Source organism: Staurois parvus, unplaced genomic scaffold, assembly GCF_062004578.1.
Source record: "Staurois parvus isolate SC_StPar_1 unplaced genomic scaffold, SC_StPar_1.0 ptg002113l, whole genome shotgun sequence".
Lineage (NCBI taxonomy): Eukaryota > Metazoa > Chordata > Amphibia > Anura > Ranidae > Staurois > Staurois parvus.
The window spans coordinates 5,251,621-5,268,563 of NW_028319909.1; the positions used below are offsets into that span (position 1 = coordinate 5,251,621).

The 16,943-nt window shown below is 44.2% G+C and overlaps 1 protein-coding gene across 1 annotated transcript in view; it reads left to right on the top strand.

Annotated features, from left to right (window-relative positions):
- Window positions 1–16,943, top strand: part of LOC149432775 (uncharacterized) — a 137,154-nt gene that overhangs the window by 97,813 nt on the left and 22,398 nt on the right. Inside the window, exons 50-57 of the mRNA XM_089665011.1 lie at window positions 3,332–3,448; window positions 5,373–5,519; window positions 8,979–9,119; window positions 9,933–10,040; window positions 11,513–11,602; window positions 11,695–11,838; window positions 12,920–13,060; window positions 16,103–16,216. Of these exons, the coding sequence (XP_089521137.1) occupies window positions 3,332–3,448; window positions 5,373–5,519; window positions 8,979–9,119; window positions 9,933–10,040; window positions 11,513–11,602; window positions 11,695–11,838; window positions 12,920–13,060; window positions 16,103–16,216 (1,002 nt within the window). The remainder of the gene's footprint in view (window positions 1–3,331; window positions 3,449–5,372; window positions 5,520–8,978; window positions 9,120–9,932; window positions 10,041–11,512; window positions 11,603–11,694; window positions 11,839–12,919; window positions 13,061–16,102; window positions 16,217–16,943) is intronic.

Below are 16,943 nucleotides of genomic sequence, written 5' to 3' on the forward strand. Positions count from 1 at the left end.
GGCGTGTGATGATACAGGAATGGCACTATGTGACATTCCATGCACAGATGTGTAGGACAGGTAGATGTGTTTGGCAGGTAAATGTTTGAACAGGTAAATGTGTGGAACAGGTAGATGTGTGGGACAGGTAGATGTGTGGGACAGGTAGATGGGTGGGACAGGTAGATGGGTGGGACAGGTAGATAGGTGGGACCAGGGGCGGACTGACAACTCATGGGGCCCCCCAGGCAATAGAGGATCATGGGGCCCCTGTGTCCTTGCACAAACTCAAAAAAGCCTATGAAAAAGGTACCAGGGGCATCTCATGGGGCGCCCTACTGAACCCAGGCCCTTGGGCAGTGCCCAAGTTTCCAAATGGTCAGTCCGCCCCTGGGTGGGACAGCTAGATGTGTGGAACAGGTAGATGGGTGGGATGGGTAGTTGTATGGCATGGGTAGATACATGGGACAGGTAGATGGGTGGGACAGGTACATGTGTGGGACAGGTAGATGGGTGGACAGGTAGATGGGTGGGGCAGGTAGATGTGTGGGGCAGGTAAATGTGTAGAACAGGTAGATGGGTGGGACAGGTACATGTGTGGGACAGGTAGTTGGGTGGGACAGGTAGATGGGTGGGACAGGTACATGGGTGGGAAAGATAGATGTGTGGGGCAGGTAGATGTGTGGGGCAGGTTGATGTGTGGGGCAGGTAGATGTGTAGAACAGGTAGATGGGTGGGGCAGGTAGATGGGTGGGGCAGGTAGTTGGGTGGGGCAGGTAAATGTGTGGGGCACGTAGATGTGTGGGATAGGTAGATGTGTGGGACAGGTAGATGGGTGGGGCAGGTAGATGGGTGGGGCAGGTAGATGGGTGGGACAGGTAGATGGATGGGGCAGGTAAATATGTGATACAGGTAGATGGGTGGAACAGGTAGATGGGTGGGACAGGTAGATGTGTGGGACAGGTAGATGAGTGGGACACGTAAATGTGTGGGACAGGTAAATGTGTGGAACAGGTAGATGTGTGGAAAGGGGAAAAGGGTGCGATGGGTATTGGTATGGGACTGGTAGATGTGTGGGGCAGGCAGATGTGTGGGGCAGGTAGATGTGTGGGGCAGGTAGATGGGTAGGACAGGTAGATGGGTGGAACAGGTAGATGGGTGGGGCAGGTAGATGGGTGGGGCAGGCAAATGTGTGGGACAGGTAGATGGGTGGGATAGGTAGATGTATAAAACAGGTAGATGGGTGGGGCAGGTAAATATGTGATACAGGTAGATGGGTGGGGCAGGTAGATGGGTGGGGCAGGTAGATGTGTGTGACACATAAATGTGTGGGGCAGGTAGATGTGTGGGACAGGTAAATGTGTGGGACATGTAGTTGTGTGGGACAGGTAGATGGGTGGGGCAGGTAGATGTGTGGGACAGGTAGATGGGTGGGACAGGTAGATGGGTGGGACATGTAGATGGATGGGACAGGTAGATGGGTGGGGCAGGTAAATGTGTGTGACACGTAGATGGATGGGACAGGTAGATGTGTGGGACAGGTAAATGTGTGAGACAGGTAGATGGGTGGGGCAGGTAGATGTGTGGGACAGGTAGATCGGTGGGACACGCAGATGTGTGGGACAGGTGTTGCTGTCTGATGACTCACCTGAGAAATTCACACAGAAAGAAAAGAAGAGCCAGTCCCACCCGAATTTGTCCCGCACCACTACCTACACATTCTTCCTCCTCACCTCTTGAGTCTTCTTGCTCAGTCGGTGTCACTGCTGGAAGCAATACGCTGACTATCAGGACGGCTCTTCCAAGGCTAGTTAAAACTTGTCCCAACATTGGCCAATTCCATGATGTTTGTATTGGGGACTTTCTTTGTACTGGCAATGCTCGCAGCTCCTAGTAAGTACGATTTTACTTTTCAATCTGATTGTGTTATGTACGTCATGTTGATATTTAGCTTGCCTCTCCGTGAGCCTTATTTACTATTTGTCATCCACTTTGAACAGTGAGCTTCTCATTTCTACCTCTTTTCAGTCTATTAAATATGACATTTGTTATAGCAGTTTGATAAGTGCAAAGAAATACCTGTTGATCCTGCCAGAAAACGTTCCTTTGGTTTGGTCTGTGAAGAGCGATTTACACTCAGATTGCTCTTCAGAGAGCATGTGACAGGCAGTGAGGAGGCATTGTATCACTTTAACCCCTTGAACCCTGCACTATCGTGCCACAACTGGGGGGATTACACGAGGTTGTGGGGTGCTTGCAGAGCAGCCCCATTCACTTGAAGGTGTCACGCTCAGTGGGCTCTATGCCAGCCACAAGCGACGGGGTGTAACATCTGCACAGTCAGTAAAGCATTGCGGCCATGGCATGTGTACACCCCTGGCTACTGCCTCTGCAGCTAAAGCAGTTGGGGGCTGGTAACAGAGCGGCTCATCAGTGGGGTTTTACCACCCTCTAACCACTAGTGTAAAGGAGTTCTTGAAGATCATTTAGATTTATGGTTGGGGGCAGGGGCGGACTACCATTTGGGAACTCGGGCCCGGGGTCAGTAGGGGGCCCCATGAGATGCCCCTGGTATCTTTCATAGGCTTTTTTGGGTGTGGTTTGAGTGTGGGTTAGGACACAGGGGCCCCATGATCCCCTATTGCCCGGGGGCCCTATGAGTTGTCAGTCCACCCCTGGTTGGGGGCATTAAAACAGGTAGCTGAGCTGCATTTTTAGTGCCCCCTCAAGCTGCAAAGACAGCAGTCGGGGGTGTTCACATGCTGCGGTCTCGAAGGTTTTCTTCACCCTGTGGCAGAAATGATGGCTTCTGACACATTGGGTAGGCAGTAACCTCTACAAACGTGGCCCATTCAAGTAAAAGGGGGACAAACGGCAAATGCGCCATTGCACACGGTGGCATCACCAGGGGCAGACTGATAACTCTTGGGGCCCCCGGGCAATAGGGGATCATGGGGTCCCTGTGTCTTTGCAAAAATCAAAGCCTATGAAAAAGATACCAGGGGCATCTCATGGGGCCCACCACTGACTGAGTGCCTGAGTTTCCAAGTGGTCAGTCTGCCCCTGGGCATCACATTGGTGCAGCATTTACAAGGTTAACACAGGCAGCCGGTGAGGAGGGGACACATTGCCTTCTCACCTCCTGAAAAGCGATCTGAACATTGGGCGTTTTTCAGAGGCTTGGTAGCTTATATGCAAGTCTAAAACAGCCAAAACAGTATGTCTTTTTTTTTTTTTTTGCTGCAATCACGGGTTGAAGGAAAGAAAATGGCTTGATTCCCCCATTATAAGTTCCTAGCTCTTATGCTGGACTTGACATACAAAAATTAACTCTCTTCTTTCCCCAAACCAGGTAATTCCCTCACCTGTATAGAATGCATGTCTACAAACTCCACCTCGTGCACTGGTGATGCCGTAACCTGCCCTACCGGCTATGTTTGTGCAACCTCCTATACAGAATCCACTGTGGGTAAGTCTCATTCAAAGGATGATTGCAATCAAAGCAGATCGAAAGGTGGATGCACTGAATCCAGGAGGTGAAATACAATGTCCTGCCTTTACTCCAGGAGCCAGGGCTGCAGTGCTTATGGGGGGCTGCCATCAGTAAAAAAAAAAAAAAAAAAGTGGGTGTGGTTACCCTACCATGGGCTTAGCTAATTAGGCAACATTCTTCTTATATTTGCAATTCATCAGTCTCCTCTTGAAAAAAATGCTGTTTTCTGTTCAAAATGACACCAAGGTGAATTTCTAAAATATTTACAGAGCTATTCATTTTGTGAAACTCCATGTATATGCATCCTGTGTGAATGGGAGCAAAAACCACCTCCAAGCACTGTCCTTTGGTTCTATCCCACCTCTGAGCATTTTCCTTTGGTTCCACCCCCTACCCACCTCCAAGCACTGCCTCTTGGTTCCACCCCCTACCCACCTCCAAGCACTGCCTCTTGGTTCCACCCCTACCCACCTCCAAGCACTGCCTCTTGGTTCCACCCGTACCCACCTCCAAGCACTGTCCTTTGGTTCTATCCCACCCACCTTCGAGCATTGTCCTTTGGTTCCACCCCCTACCCACTTCCGAGCACTGCCTCTTGGTTCCACCCCCTACACACCTCCCAGTACCCTATCCACCTCCAAGCACTGTCCTTGGTTCCACCCCTTACCCACCTGCAAGCACTGTCCTTTGATTCCTCCCCCTACCCACCTCGGAGCACTGTCTCCTGGTTCCACCCCCGAGCACTGCCTCTTGGTTCCACCCCTTATCCACCTTCAAGCACTGTCTTTTGGTTCCACTCCCTACCCACTTCCAAGCACTGTCCCTTGGTTCTACCCCCTACCCACCTCCGTGTACTGTCCCTTGGCTCCATCCCCTGCACACCTCCGAGCCCTGTCCCTTGGATCCACTTCCTACCCATCTCCAAGCATTGTCCTTTGGTTCCGCTCCCTACCCACTTCCGAGCACTGTTCCATGGTTTCACGCCCCACCCACCTCCAAGCACTGTCACTGGGTTCCACCCCCTACCCATCTCCAAGCATTGTCCCTTGATTCCTCTCCCACCCACCTCCAAGCACTGCCCCTTGGTTCCACCCCCTACCCACCTCTGAGCACACCCTCCTGGTTCATCCCCCTACTCAGCTCCTAGTACTGTGCCTTTAAAGAATACAGAACCAAGTATCATTTTGTGGTGAAATGTAATTTATATGGAATTTGTTAATGATAATAAGAAAAGTAGTAAAATAGACCCCTGCAGCAACACTAGACTCCACCCCCCCAACAACAACAGAAGCCCCCAGAAACAGTTTAACCTCCCACAACAATAGACCCCCCAGCAATAATGGACCCCTGCAACAAAATACCAGCCCAGCAACCATAGACCCCCGCAGCAACAACAGATCTCCCAAAAGTCAGCATCGATAGACCCTCCAGCAGCCAGCAACAAAAGACCTCTCCATCTACAGTAGATCCCCCTCAGCAATAATTGACCCCCAGCAACAAGAGTCCCCAACAATAACAGATCCCCCACTAGCAACAATAGACCTATGCAAAAATAGATCCCCTCCAGCATCAGTAGACCCTTCAGTACCAGAGAGGAGTCTGTAAAACTGTGCAAAACTAAATGAAAGGCTGGAATACAACTTATAATAAAAAAAAAATTGGACTGTCCAGCTCATAACCGACTGGGTGGAATTCTTCGGAACTAGCCATAGTCAGACCCAAGGTTGGGGACCCCTTCACATTTCTGCTGACACAGCCACATTCCAATTTTTATACTTTAAAGCCCCTTTGGACCAGTTCTAAAGCCATTTTGGTGGTCATTTTGGTGGAGGATGAAAAGATTTTACCACAATGTGGAAAGCACATATTTATACAACTATTTGGTGTCAATTGGTGACAGGTGGACAGAACTCTACAAGATACATCCGGTCCTGCGCACCTCCATACCTGTGTAACAAAATTGGAAGCATTAGCACCCTTTATGGCACTACAAAGATGTCCACGTCCTGCTGCTCTTCAGATGACTGCCTCGCACCCATTCTGGCAGGTAAGTGCTCAGTAAAGGAGGACATAAATATTATGCAAAGCATAAATTCCGCTCTCTACATCCTACCATCTGTGGAAGTTTATACTGGGCTAAGTAAAACTGATTTTCTAATTAGTACCAAAGTTGGAATAAAGTGTTCTTATAAGCCACCCTACTTGGGCTTATAAGGCTGTTTATACTATACTGGGTTTTAGAATGTGATGGTCCAAGGCAGGGTTTCTCAACTAGGACCCCTACAGAGGTTTCTAGGGGTTCCCTTAGCAAAGATCAATTTCTACCCCTCAGATAAGGTCCTATTGATACCATTTATCATTTTACCTATCTGTAAGGGGTGTAATTCCTCCCAATGACCACAAATGTAAGGCCCATTCTTCCCATTGACCATCACACTAATGTATCATGAGTTGCAGATATAGACATTTTTAGCTGAGGTTCCTGGAACAGAAAAGCTACTTCAAGGGTTCCTCTGTGTTGAAAAGGTTGTTGAAAAGGTTGGACAAAAATAATAAATGCACATTTTTTTGCAAGTAAAAAAAATGTGCATTTATTAATTTTGTCCAGAGGAGCCTGGAAAGCATTTCACCAGTAGATCGCTGATGCCATGCAAGTCTCCTGCAGACCTGTCAGAATATCTGCTTGTTGTATGGGATGTACGGGCAAGTAGATATACTGACAGGAAGCATCAATGACCTACCACAGCGCCAATGAAAACTAAAAGCTCACATAGCCGCTAAGGCTGTCGGGACTTGCTGTGCATTTAATCACGGAAGTCCATGAATGAATGATGCAGCCGTGTGGGCAGATACAGTAGTACAGGGAGAAGTTTCCCCATATTATCTGGCAGGGGGGGGCACGGATGCAGCTATGAGAACATGTTACATGTTCCACCCTAAAACCAAGTGGAACATGTAGCATGTTCCAAAGGTGAACTTATCCTTTAAAGAACTATGGGGCAACTTGGAGTATCCACCAGAAAAGAAAAGGAGGCCAGAGAGCCCTAATAGTGTAGTAATTGCCTCAAATAAATTGATTATCTCAAAGACGTTTATCAATAAAAATGACTTGCATTCGATATGGTGGTAACCCTATCAAGCAGGAGGATTCAACTCTCTCTGAGTGGACAATACCCTGTCCCCATGCAGGATTAAAATGATTATTCTCGATACCTTTGGAGTCCCAATTCTGGATCCTCTGTGGGGTTCTCAGGCGGGTGCTGAACTACAGTAGTTGATATAGGAGAGGACTGAAAAAAGCCTGTTGGTGGTTCGAGTGACAGAGGCACCTGATATGGTGGTAACTCTATCAAGCAGGAGGATGCAAACTTCTCTGAGTGGACAATACCCTGTCAGCATGCAGGATTAAAAAGATTATTCTCGATACCATAGGAGTCCCAATCCTGGATCCTCTGTGGGGTTCTCAGGTGGGTGCTGAACTACAGTAGTTTATGTAGGACAGATCTGAAAAAGCCTGTTGGTGGTTCGCGTGACAGAAGCACCTGATATGGTGGTAACCCTATCAAGCAGGAGGATGCAACCCTCTCTGAGTGGACAATACCCTGTCCCCATGCAAGATTAAAAAGATTATTCTTGATACCACAGGGGTTCCAACCCTGGATCCTCTGTGGGGTTCCCAGGCGGGTGCTGAACCACAGTAGTTGATTTAGGAGAGGTCTGAAAAAAGCCTGTTGGTGGTTCGAGTGACAGAGGCACCCATTTTCGCATGACCAAGAATGGATTGGGGCCATCTGGTTTATTGAACATCGAATTGTTTTATTTCCCCCCAAAACACTCTCTTGGCTTTAAATTACCACTTCCTCAGTCCAAAGGGATACCCTAATCTTTTGCCTTTCCCAAAGCTTGGTCAGTATAATGTTTTTTGCACATTTCCTACCTATACTATACTGTTGGGGAAGGAGACAGTGGTGTCAACTGATGCAGAAGGTTATTATTACCGTGTTAATATTAAACTAATTTTTGATGTGACTTTATGATTTTGACATGCTTGCTCTTCCAATATTTCATTATCGTATTAAAGCCTATCTCTGGGCTATATTCTCTTTCCTAACGCCCCCCTAGTGGTTTTTTTTTTTAAGCAGCTTTGGCAGGATGTGTCCCCTGCAGTACAACTTCATTGCCTCCAGATGTCCTTAGTCTACTGGATTGAACAATGCCCAGGAACCCAGAAGACTGAGGACATTCTGTGAGTGTAGGACATCAGTAACCTGCTTCGTGGGAGGGTGTCACCATAGCTCCCTACTTTCTCAGTGTATTGACTTAGAAAGTAGCGCTGATGTCATCATGTCAGTGCCACTCTTTTCCTTATCAAGGTGTCAGGGCAGGGCTGTGGAACGGATAGGTAGGCCTAGTGGCAGGGTAACGCACCGGCTGACGACAACCACCACCAACAGACCGAAGTCCCTCAGGGCGCGGAGTCTAAGTCCCAGGCTGCCCTTCACCAGGGCCCCTGATGGTGGGGATGGACTTGACGCAGCCAGGAACCAGGTCGCGGCCCCCGAGACACCCCGGCTGCGGTAATGGCCGCCGCCAATGGTGTGTAGCTGGTGAGAATGACAATAGCGTAGTCAGGCAGGCCGGGTCGACAACAACGGGGCAAACGGTACAGAACAGTAGACAGAGAATCACAGGTCACGGGCCGGGTTCAGCAACGGAAGGTCAGAACGAAGGAAAACACAGAGAATGGTCTTAGTCACAAGCCGAGTCAGATACCAGAAGAGTCACGAGCGTATACACAGAGCTGTAGCAAGACAAAGACACAAGACACAAGTGCAAAGAGCATGTGCGGATCACAGGCTTATATGTACTCAGCCACACCCCTCTGGGGGATGGACCTCAGAGACCTGAAGGCATAAAAGATTCCCACCATGCTCAGCAGAAATCCAAGATGGATGCCAGCACATGGAGTAACATAACCTCTGGGAAAAGGTAGGACCTTGACAGAAGAATCTCCTGATGTTGGGAGAAGACTGAAGAAGAAGAGGACAGGGCTCACGCGACCATCCTGAAGACATCTAGAGAGATGGAAAGAAATGTTGCATTGGGCGTAGGGTTAGATATTGATCCTGGCAGATCTATTTGATGATCATGGGTAGCCAGAATTCTACCTGCTAATGTCCATGAGGCCTTTAACTTGCAGCACATTATGTTGGTCAACTCACTAGAATATTCAGTTGGTGTGACAATGACTTGGGTCATAAAGGTGCAACTATCTATGGGTGTGAATGGGACACAGAATGCAATCTTATTTGCATTTTGTTCTCATTGTGGAAAGAGAACTATGACCTCCACCCATTGTGGTCTGCTTGTAGATACTTTTGGAAGTCCCTTTTATGAGTAAGCTTCCCTAGGTACATTAAAAATTCTTAAATCCAATGTCCTAATGATGTACTCAGGGTGGTCAACCATCTACTAAATGTGATTTTTTTATGTTCTGATTTTAAAGTGCCATCTGTCAGCGTTCAACCCAACGGAGTGACCTGTCCCACCTGCCAATCCTCTTCCTCTGGCTGGTGTTATAATACGCAAACGGTGGATTGTTCTGGAGAGGAGACTGTCTGTGCCCTCTATTCTACTAACGTAGACGGTAAGTCATTTTTACATGTTACCCTGCACATTTTATCAAATGCCTTTTAGAAAAGATGGTTTATGCAAGCAAGAGTCTGTGGACATGTACAATAGAATTAAGTGTCCTGACCAGAACACTATTTGCATGGAGTTTGCATGTTCCTCCTGTGCTTGTGTGGGTTTCTTTCCAGTTTCTTCCCATACTCTGAAGACCTGTTGGTAGCTTAATTGGCAGCACAACTGATGGGCACTCTATGCTACTTTCTTAAAGCAGGACTTCACCCTCTTCGAAAACAAATTAAAAGTCAGCAACTACAAATCTTGTAGCTGCTGACGTTTAAAAAAGAGGTCATTTACAGCAGTCCAGCACTGTCCCCACCCAAACAGGTTCTTCACTGCTCTTGTGGGCAGCTGGCTGTGATTTCTTGCAGCATGCATGAACCACACTGCACTTTGTGAATGGCCCCAAAGCCTTCTTGGACCTGTGATGTGTCCCAGAATTTTGTAGCCGGGGGGGGGGGGGAGGTCTTGGGGTGGGGGTGACTCCCAGTGGATGCTCTGCGGCGATCTAACCAAAAGTGGGAGTGGGTGCCTGCCAATTCCAGGTACCTACCCCCCCCCCCCCCAATGATAAAAGTGCCAAAAATAGTAGTGGAGAGTGGGAGGAGGGCATAAAGTAGAATTTCCCCATTAGGCTGAAGTTCTGCTTTAAGCATCGCTTTAAAATTGATCATTTTGTTTTAAAATATTATTATTATTATATTATAATTATTGATATTACTGTTGCTCCTAACATTTTTTTTTTGGTTTAACTTATTTTAATTTGTTATAGGAAATACGTCATCTATTCGAGGCTGTGCCCGACAGAGTACCTGCATCGGTCAGAAATACAGCGTCAATGATACGACGATTAGCTACCAGTCTACCTGCTATTGTGGAGGTATTGTAGCTCCATTTATGGGTTAAACAAACAGGTAAAATGAAATATTTTTGGGATCCTTTCACTCCCTCCCAATAACCACCTTCAAGCATAATGTCCCACGCTGCGGATTCATATATTGTATACTTTTTTTTACATATATTTTGCTTTTTTTTTTTCCTAATTTTTTATTCATATTTTTAGTCTATAATAAAAAAACAAAACATAATATATTTTTTTTTTCATAAATGCCCATATATACATATACAATCCCTCTGTTGCATTTTATTTAGACAAAAACAGGAAAAAAAAAAAAAATATATATATATATATATATATATATATATAATTTATTTATTTTTGTTTTTTTTGTTTTTTGTTTTTTTTAATTAAAAATCCTGTTTTTGTCTAAATTAAATGCAACAGAGGGACATAAATGTATATATGGGCTTTAATGGAAAAAAATATATATTATGTTTTATTTTTTATATATATCTTTGTTATCCGCGCTTATGGACTAACAACAATGCAGCTGCCTACAACTTCTCTTATACCCTCAGTGAGATAAAGATGGCAAAATGCTAAATTATAGCGTGGCGCTACTGAATGGTGCTATAAAACACCTTCCTCCCACATGTGTTCAAGCACTAACATACTATATGTGCTTCCACCTCAAATGAATCCAATAGTGTGATATAATGACAAATGATGCGATGTGAAAATGCCAACAAGATTACAAGAAAATGTATGATGTACTACAATACACTTTCCTCCTCAAAAACATACTTCTGTGTGTGTTTATATAACAATAATAATTTGTGACATCCTTCCAATAGAATAAATAGAATAAAAAATGCAAAAAAAGTTTGCATTTAATTTAGACGAAAACAGGGTTTTTAAAATACAAATAATAATTTTTTAAAAAATTATTTATATATATATATATATATATATATATATATATATATATATATACACTTATTTGTTCAAAACGTTTCTGTACTTTTTTTAAACTCATATATATTGAACAAAGTTTAAACTTTTGTATATATAATAGAGTTAAAAAAAAAAGTACATAGTATGTATGTATGTATATGTGTGTGTGTATATGTGTGTGTATATATATGTATATATATGTATATATATATATATATATATATATATATATATATATATATATATATATATATCAATGTGGTACCATCATCAAAGCCAGGTCAAGATGCTAAAAAAAAATGGTTACAGAATACCTACATAACCCCATTACGTAGGTGAACCTCTCAATACAGAACTCAATGGACTGGTACAGAAGGACAGGAGCACTTTTTTTTTAAGTCTTCCCCAGTTTAGAAGTATGTTCTAGTGAGAAGTGTTATACCATTGCATCAATTTTTAAAGAAAATTTGTATTAAGGGAAAACTTGCTGTTGTTTCAAGAGAGCGCCTAAACATAGGAAAAATGATTAAACCAATATATTCATATTATGTTTTAAGGCAACCACAGCAACACGTATTGCCCAGACACCAACGTAACATGTCCCAACGGCACCATCTGTGTAAGAGTTCACTCTCAAACTAATGTTGGTAAGTTGGACAAACACAAGTCGCAGCTCAACTTACTTATTTATGTCAAGCATGACAGGTCCACTTTAATCACCAGTACTATTTTCACACAGGTATTGCAGCTATTAACATATACAAATCTGCATGTTTGCCAATATACCAATGTGGAATGCCTGGCAGTGCCAGTTTTCTCAACGGTACCCTAAAACTTGTGACCATCTGTTCAACCGACACCTGCAATCTACCAGAGCCAGCATGTAAGTCCTTTAAGATATTAGTATCCCCTGTCATACTAGGTCATTTTCAAACATATGTATATACACACACTGGCCACTTTATTAGGTCCACCTTTTCAATTGCTTGGTAACACAAATTGCTAATCAGCCAATCACATGGCAGCAACTCAATGCATTTAGGCATCTAGCTGTGGTGAAGACAACTTGCTAAGGTTCAAATCGAGCATCAGAATGGAGAAGTAAGGGGTTTTAAGTGACTTTGAACGTGACATGGTTGTTGGTGCCAGACGGGCTGGTCTGAGTATTTTAAAAACTGCTGATCTACTGGGATTTTCACGCACAAGCATTTCTAGAGTTTACAGAGAATGGTCAGAAAAAGAGAAAATATCCAGTGAGCGGCAGTTGTGTGGAGGAAAATGCCTTGTTGATGTCAGAGGAGAATAGGGAGACTAGTTGGAGATAATAGAAAGGCAACAGAAACTCAAATAACCGCTCGTTACAACCAAGGTATGTTGAGTACCATCTGTAAACACACAACATGTCCAACCTTGAAGCAGATGGCCTACAGCAGCAGAAGACCACACCAGGTGCCAATCCTGTCAGCTAAGAACAGGAAACGGAGGCTACAATTTGCCCCACCAAAATTGGACAATAGAAGTTTGGAAAAAATTTGCCTGGTCTGATGAGTCTCAATTTCAGCTGCGACATTCAGATGGTAGGGTCAGAATTTGGTGTAAACAACATGGAAGCATGGATCCATCCTGCCTTGTATCAACGGTTCAGGCTGGTGGTGGTGTCATGGTGTGGTGGATCCATCCTGCCTTGTATCTACGGTTCAGGCTGGTGGTGATGTCATGGTGTGGTGGATCCATCCTGCCTTGTATCTGCGGTTCAGGCTGGTGGTGGTGGTGTCAAGGTGTGGTGGATCCATCCTGCCTTGTATCAATGGCTCAGGCTGGTGGTGGTGGTGTCATGGTGTATGGGGAGATTTTCTTGGCATTAGCAAGGTGGAACTAATAAAGTGGCCGGCCACAACAAAAGACAAGCCGCATTAATTTAATGAATACAATTTTTTTTTCAATGTTCTTTTTACCAAAAACAGTGACAGGCACCACTTCAGCTTACAATGGCATGACTTGTCCTTCCTGTACGTCTACAAATTCTGATTGGTGTGAAGCCAAAGATACCATGCAATGTGTCGGAAGTGAGAGCATCTGTCTACTCCACACTGCAAAACTGCCGGGTAAGCTTAACCATGACTAAAAATCCAACCACATCACGATTTTATCGGTACAAAATATTCGATGTGCACTCCCCCCTCACTGTACCACCCAAAGTCACTATTATAACCCAACTCCAGCCATTAAAAAAAAATTGCAAAGAGTGTGGATTTGTTAGAACCTTCATCAATGCTCTGTTTGTGCTCTCTGACCATACTAGTGAAATGGGACAGGAAGTGAGGTGAAATCTCTCTGGTCAAGAATGGAAGTGAGGTGAAATTGTTCTGGTTAGGTCAGGAAGTGAGGTGAAATTTCTCTGGGCAGGAGATTATGTGAGACAAAATCTCTTTTAACGAAACAGGAAATGAGGTGGCCAGAACAGAAAGTGGGGTGAAATATCTCTGGTCAGGGCAGGAAGTGAGCTGAAATTCACATGGTCAAGACAGGAAGTGAGCCTAAATCCAGATGGACAGGACAGGAAGTGAGTCTAAATCCCCATGGTAAGGACAGGAAGTGAGCTGAAATACCTATGGTCAGGACAGGAAGTGATTGAAATCTGAGAAAGTGAGGTGAATTCTCCCTAGTTAGGAGAGTAACTAAGTAAGGTAAAATCTCTCTGGGCAGGAGATTATGTGAAACAAAATCTCTTTTAATGGGACAGGAAATGAGGTGGCCAGAACAGAAAGTGGGGTGAAATATATCTGGTCAGGACCGGAAATTAGCTGAAATCCCCATGGTCAGGACAGGAAATGAGCTGAAATCCCCTTGGTCAGGACAGGAAGTGAGCCTAAATCCCCATGGTCAGGACAGGAAGAGAGCTGAAATCCCCTTGGTCAGGACAGGAAGAGAGCTGAAATACCCATGGACAGGACAGGAAGTGAGCTGAAATACCCATGATCAGGACAGGAAGTGATCTGAAATCTGAGAAAGTGAGCTGGTTAGGAGAGTAACTAAGTAAGGTAAAATCTATCTGGGCAGAAGATTATGTGAAGTGAAATTTCTCAGGTAAAGAGAAGTAAATTGAAATCTCTCTGGTCAGGAGAGGAAGTCAGGAGGAATATCTCTAGTCAGGAGAAGAAATGGGGTGAAATCTCTTTGGTCAAAAGATTAAGTGGGGTGAAATTTCTCTGATCAGAGGAAGAAATTAGGTGAAATTTGTTTGGTTAGGAGAGGAAGTTAGGTGAAATTTCTATGGTTAGGAGAGAAAGTGAGGTGAAATTAATCTTGGTAGGTGATCAAGTGAAGTGAAATTTCTCTGGTTAGGAGAGTAAGTACATTAAAATCTCTCTGGTCAGGGGAGGAAGTGAGGTGGAATCTCTCCGGTCAGGAAAGAAAGTGAGGTAAAATCACTCTGGTCAGGACAGGAAATTAGGGAACATCTCTCTGCTCAGGAGTTTAAGTGGGTGAAATTTATGTGGATAGAAGAGGAAGTGAGTTGAATTCTTTCTGCTCAGGAGAGGAAATATTTCCAAATGGGTCACAGGCAGCATTTAAGACATCAGAGGGTAGGTGGAGGTAAGGTAGGTGGAGGTAAGGCCCTTGACTTAGATCTTTCCAATTCAAAAGAAGTCATTGGTTTTGGCTGCTCTTCACAAAAGCTTGGGACCCCCAAGACACAGGGGCAACCCAAATTGAAAATGCAGTGAGCCAAAAAGAGAACCCAACAATCGTCTCAAAGAAGAGACTCGAGATGATTGCTAGGTACTCTTTTTGGCAAGATGTTTTTTAAAATGTACTAATTACACTTAACCAATAATCTATTACTTAACTAACTATTACTTTACTTAATCACTTAACTCCCCCATAACTTTAACCCTCCACTTCCTGTTTGCTTTATTCATTATTCTAACTCTGAAGACCAATTCCTAACACTTAATGTTGGCTGGACATACAATTTTTAAATCTTATTCTTATCCAGGTTCTTTACTTTACACTTGAACTTCCAGATTACTAATCAGCAGAATTAGGTATTGGTGTCAAGACAAATATCCAACTGTTCCAATTAAGCCCTGCTCCTTATCTGCTCAGTCCCTTGCTAAACCAGTGTATATAGGGAGTAGGTGCTATTGATAGGTTATGCCATTGGAAGGTATCATCCCTTTTGAAAGTCCCATCATTTGGTGTTTTTTCATGATCAGCCCCTAGCTAAACCCTTACACCATGCCCATGTTTACTCTACACCACACCCACTTTGTCCTACCCATGAGGATTATAACTGTTGGTCCTAGTGTTGGCTAATTGGTTTGACTTATAAAATCAAAGTGCAGCGCTAAAATTACAATTTTAAATAATGTCCGTAATTAAGAATATATATGAATAAATAAAATAGTTCATAAAGTGACAATCCGTGCTAAGGTGTCAATCACAGTAGTGAGACGTTCCAATATTCAGTGATGTGCTCAAAGATGTGGTAAAAATACGCACTCACCAGATGCGTATTGTAAATACACATGCAAATATATAATCAGAGGTCCCCTTTAAGGATATATGAGGTAAGTCAGGTATGGAATATCCTCCCTCTGGATGGTATACAGCACAGTGGCTAATTCCTGGGTGATAAAGGAATCCGTCCTGCCAGAGGTCCCCTTTAAAGATGGATGGGTGTTTGCAGTCTGTTATGGAAACTCCCTCCTCTGGATCCTGGGATTTAATTATTTATTAATACTGGAACTTATATAGCGCCATCAATTTACACGGGTCTTTACATATATATTGTACATTCACATCAGTCCCTAACCCTTAAAGGGTGTACAATCTAAAGTATGAACTACAGCTATCTCTCGGGTTAGGGCTATGGAAATCAATAGCACAGCAGGGGAGCCAGTTGGTTTGACTATCTGCTGAATAATTTATTTTCTATTTCCATGCCCAGGGATCAGTAACAAGCAACAATGCTGAATATAATCTTTCAACATGTCATGCATTCCATTTAAAGCTTAATTATTTTTAGCTGATGCTCTTTAATGTTCTGCTGTTGGATGACAGTAATCAGTAAATCCAAATCATGAAAGTATTGAACTTGAATGCCTTAATCATTAAATGAACTGTGTTTTTCCCTCCGGCAGGAACCTCCTATGTCTTTCGTGGCTGTGCCTCAAGAAGTACCTGTTATCTTGGCCGACTGTCTGAGAGCCCAAATGGATCAGAATTTGATTTTAAGTTTATGTGTTCTTTTGGAGGTACGTATGTATATAACACACACAATCTACCATCAACATGGCAAGGCGCTCTACAGATATTGGGCTCCCAGCTTATGTCTAGTGTACCTGCCTGTGATTTTTAGGGTTGGGAAAACCACATTTTGGTCTCAATTTACAAAGCTAACACCTTATTTTGAAAAATGTGACAGATATTTTTAGCTGTTCACCAATGAGATGTACAAAATATAGACACAAGGCTGAAAATAAAGATGTGAATTGAGACTATTGTGTTGCACTGTGGAGCAATTTAATTTTAAAAATCACAGTAGAATCATTTAAGTTGCCCATGTCATTATCTCAACAGCTCAGCTTCTCTCTACATTGGTGATTCAGCAGTTTAGTTCCCCTACTCCCCTTCGTAATGATGCCTTAGTGACTCAGCTCACCTACTCCCCTTCCCAGTGATGACTTAGCAGCTCAGCTCAGCTACTCCCCTTCCCAGTGATGACTTAGCAGCTCGGCTCAGCTACTCCCCTTCCCAGTGATGACTTAGCAGCTCAGCTGAGCTACTCCCCTTCCCAGTGATGACTTAGCAGCTCAGCTCAGCTACTCCCCTTCCCAGTGATGACTTAGCAGCTCAGCTCAGCTACTCCCCTTCCCAGTGATGACTTAGCAGCTCAGCTCAGCTACTCCCCTTCCCAGTGATGACTTAGCAGCTCAGCTACTCCGCTTCCCAGTGATGACTTAGCAGCTCAGCTCAGCTACT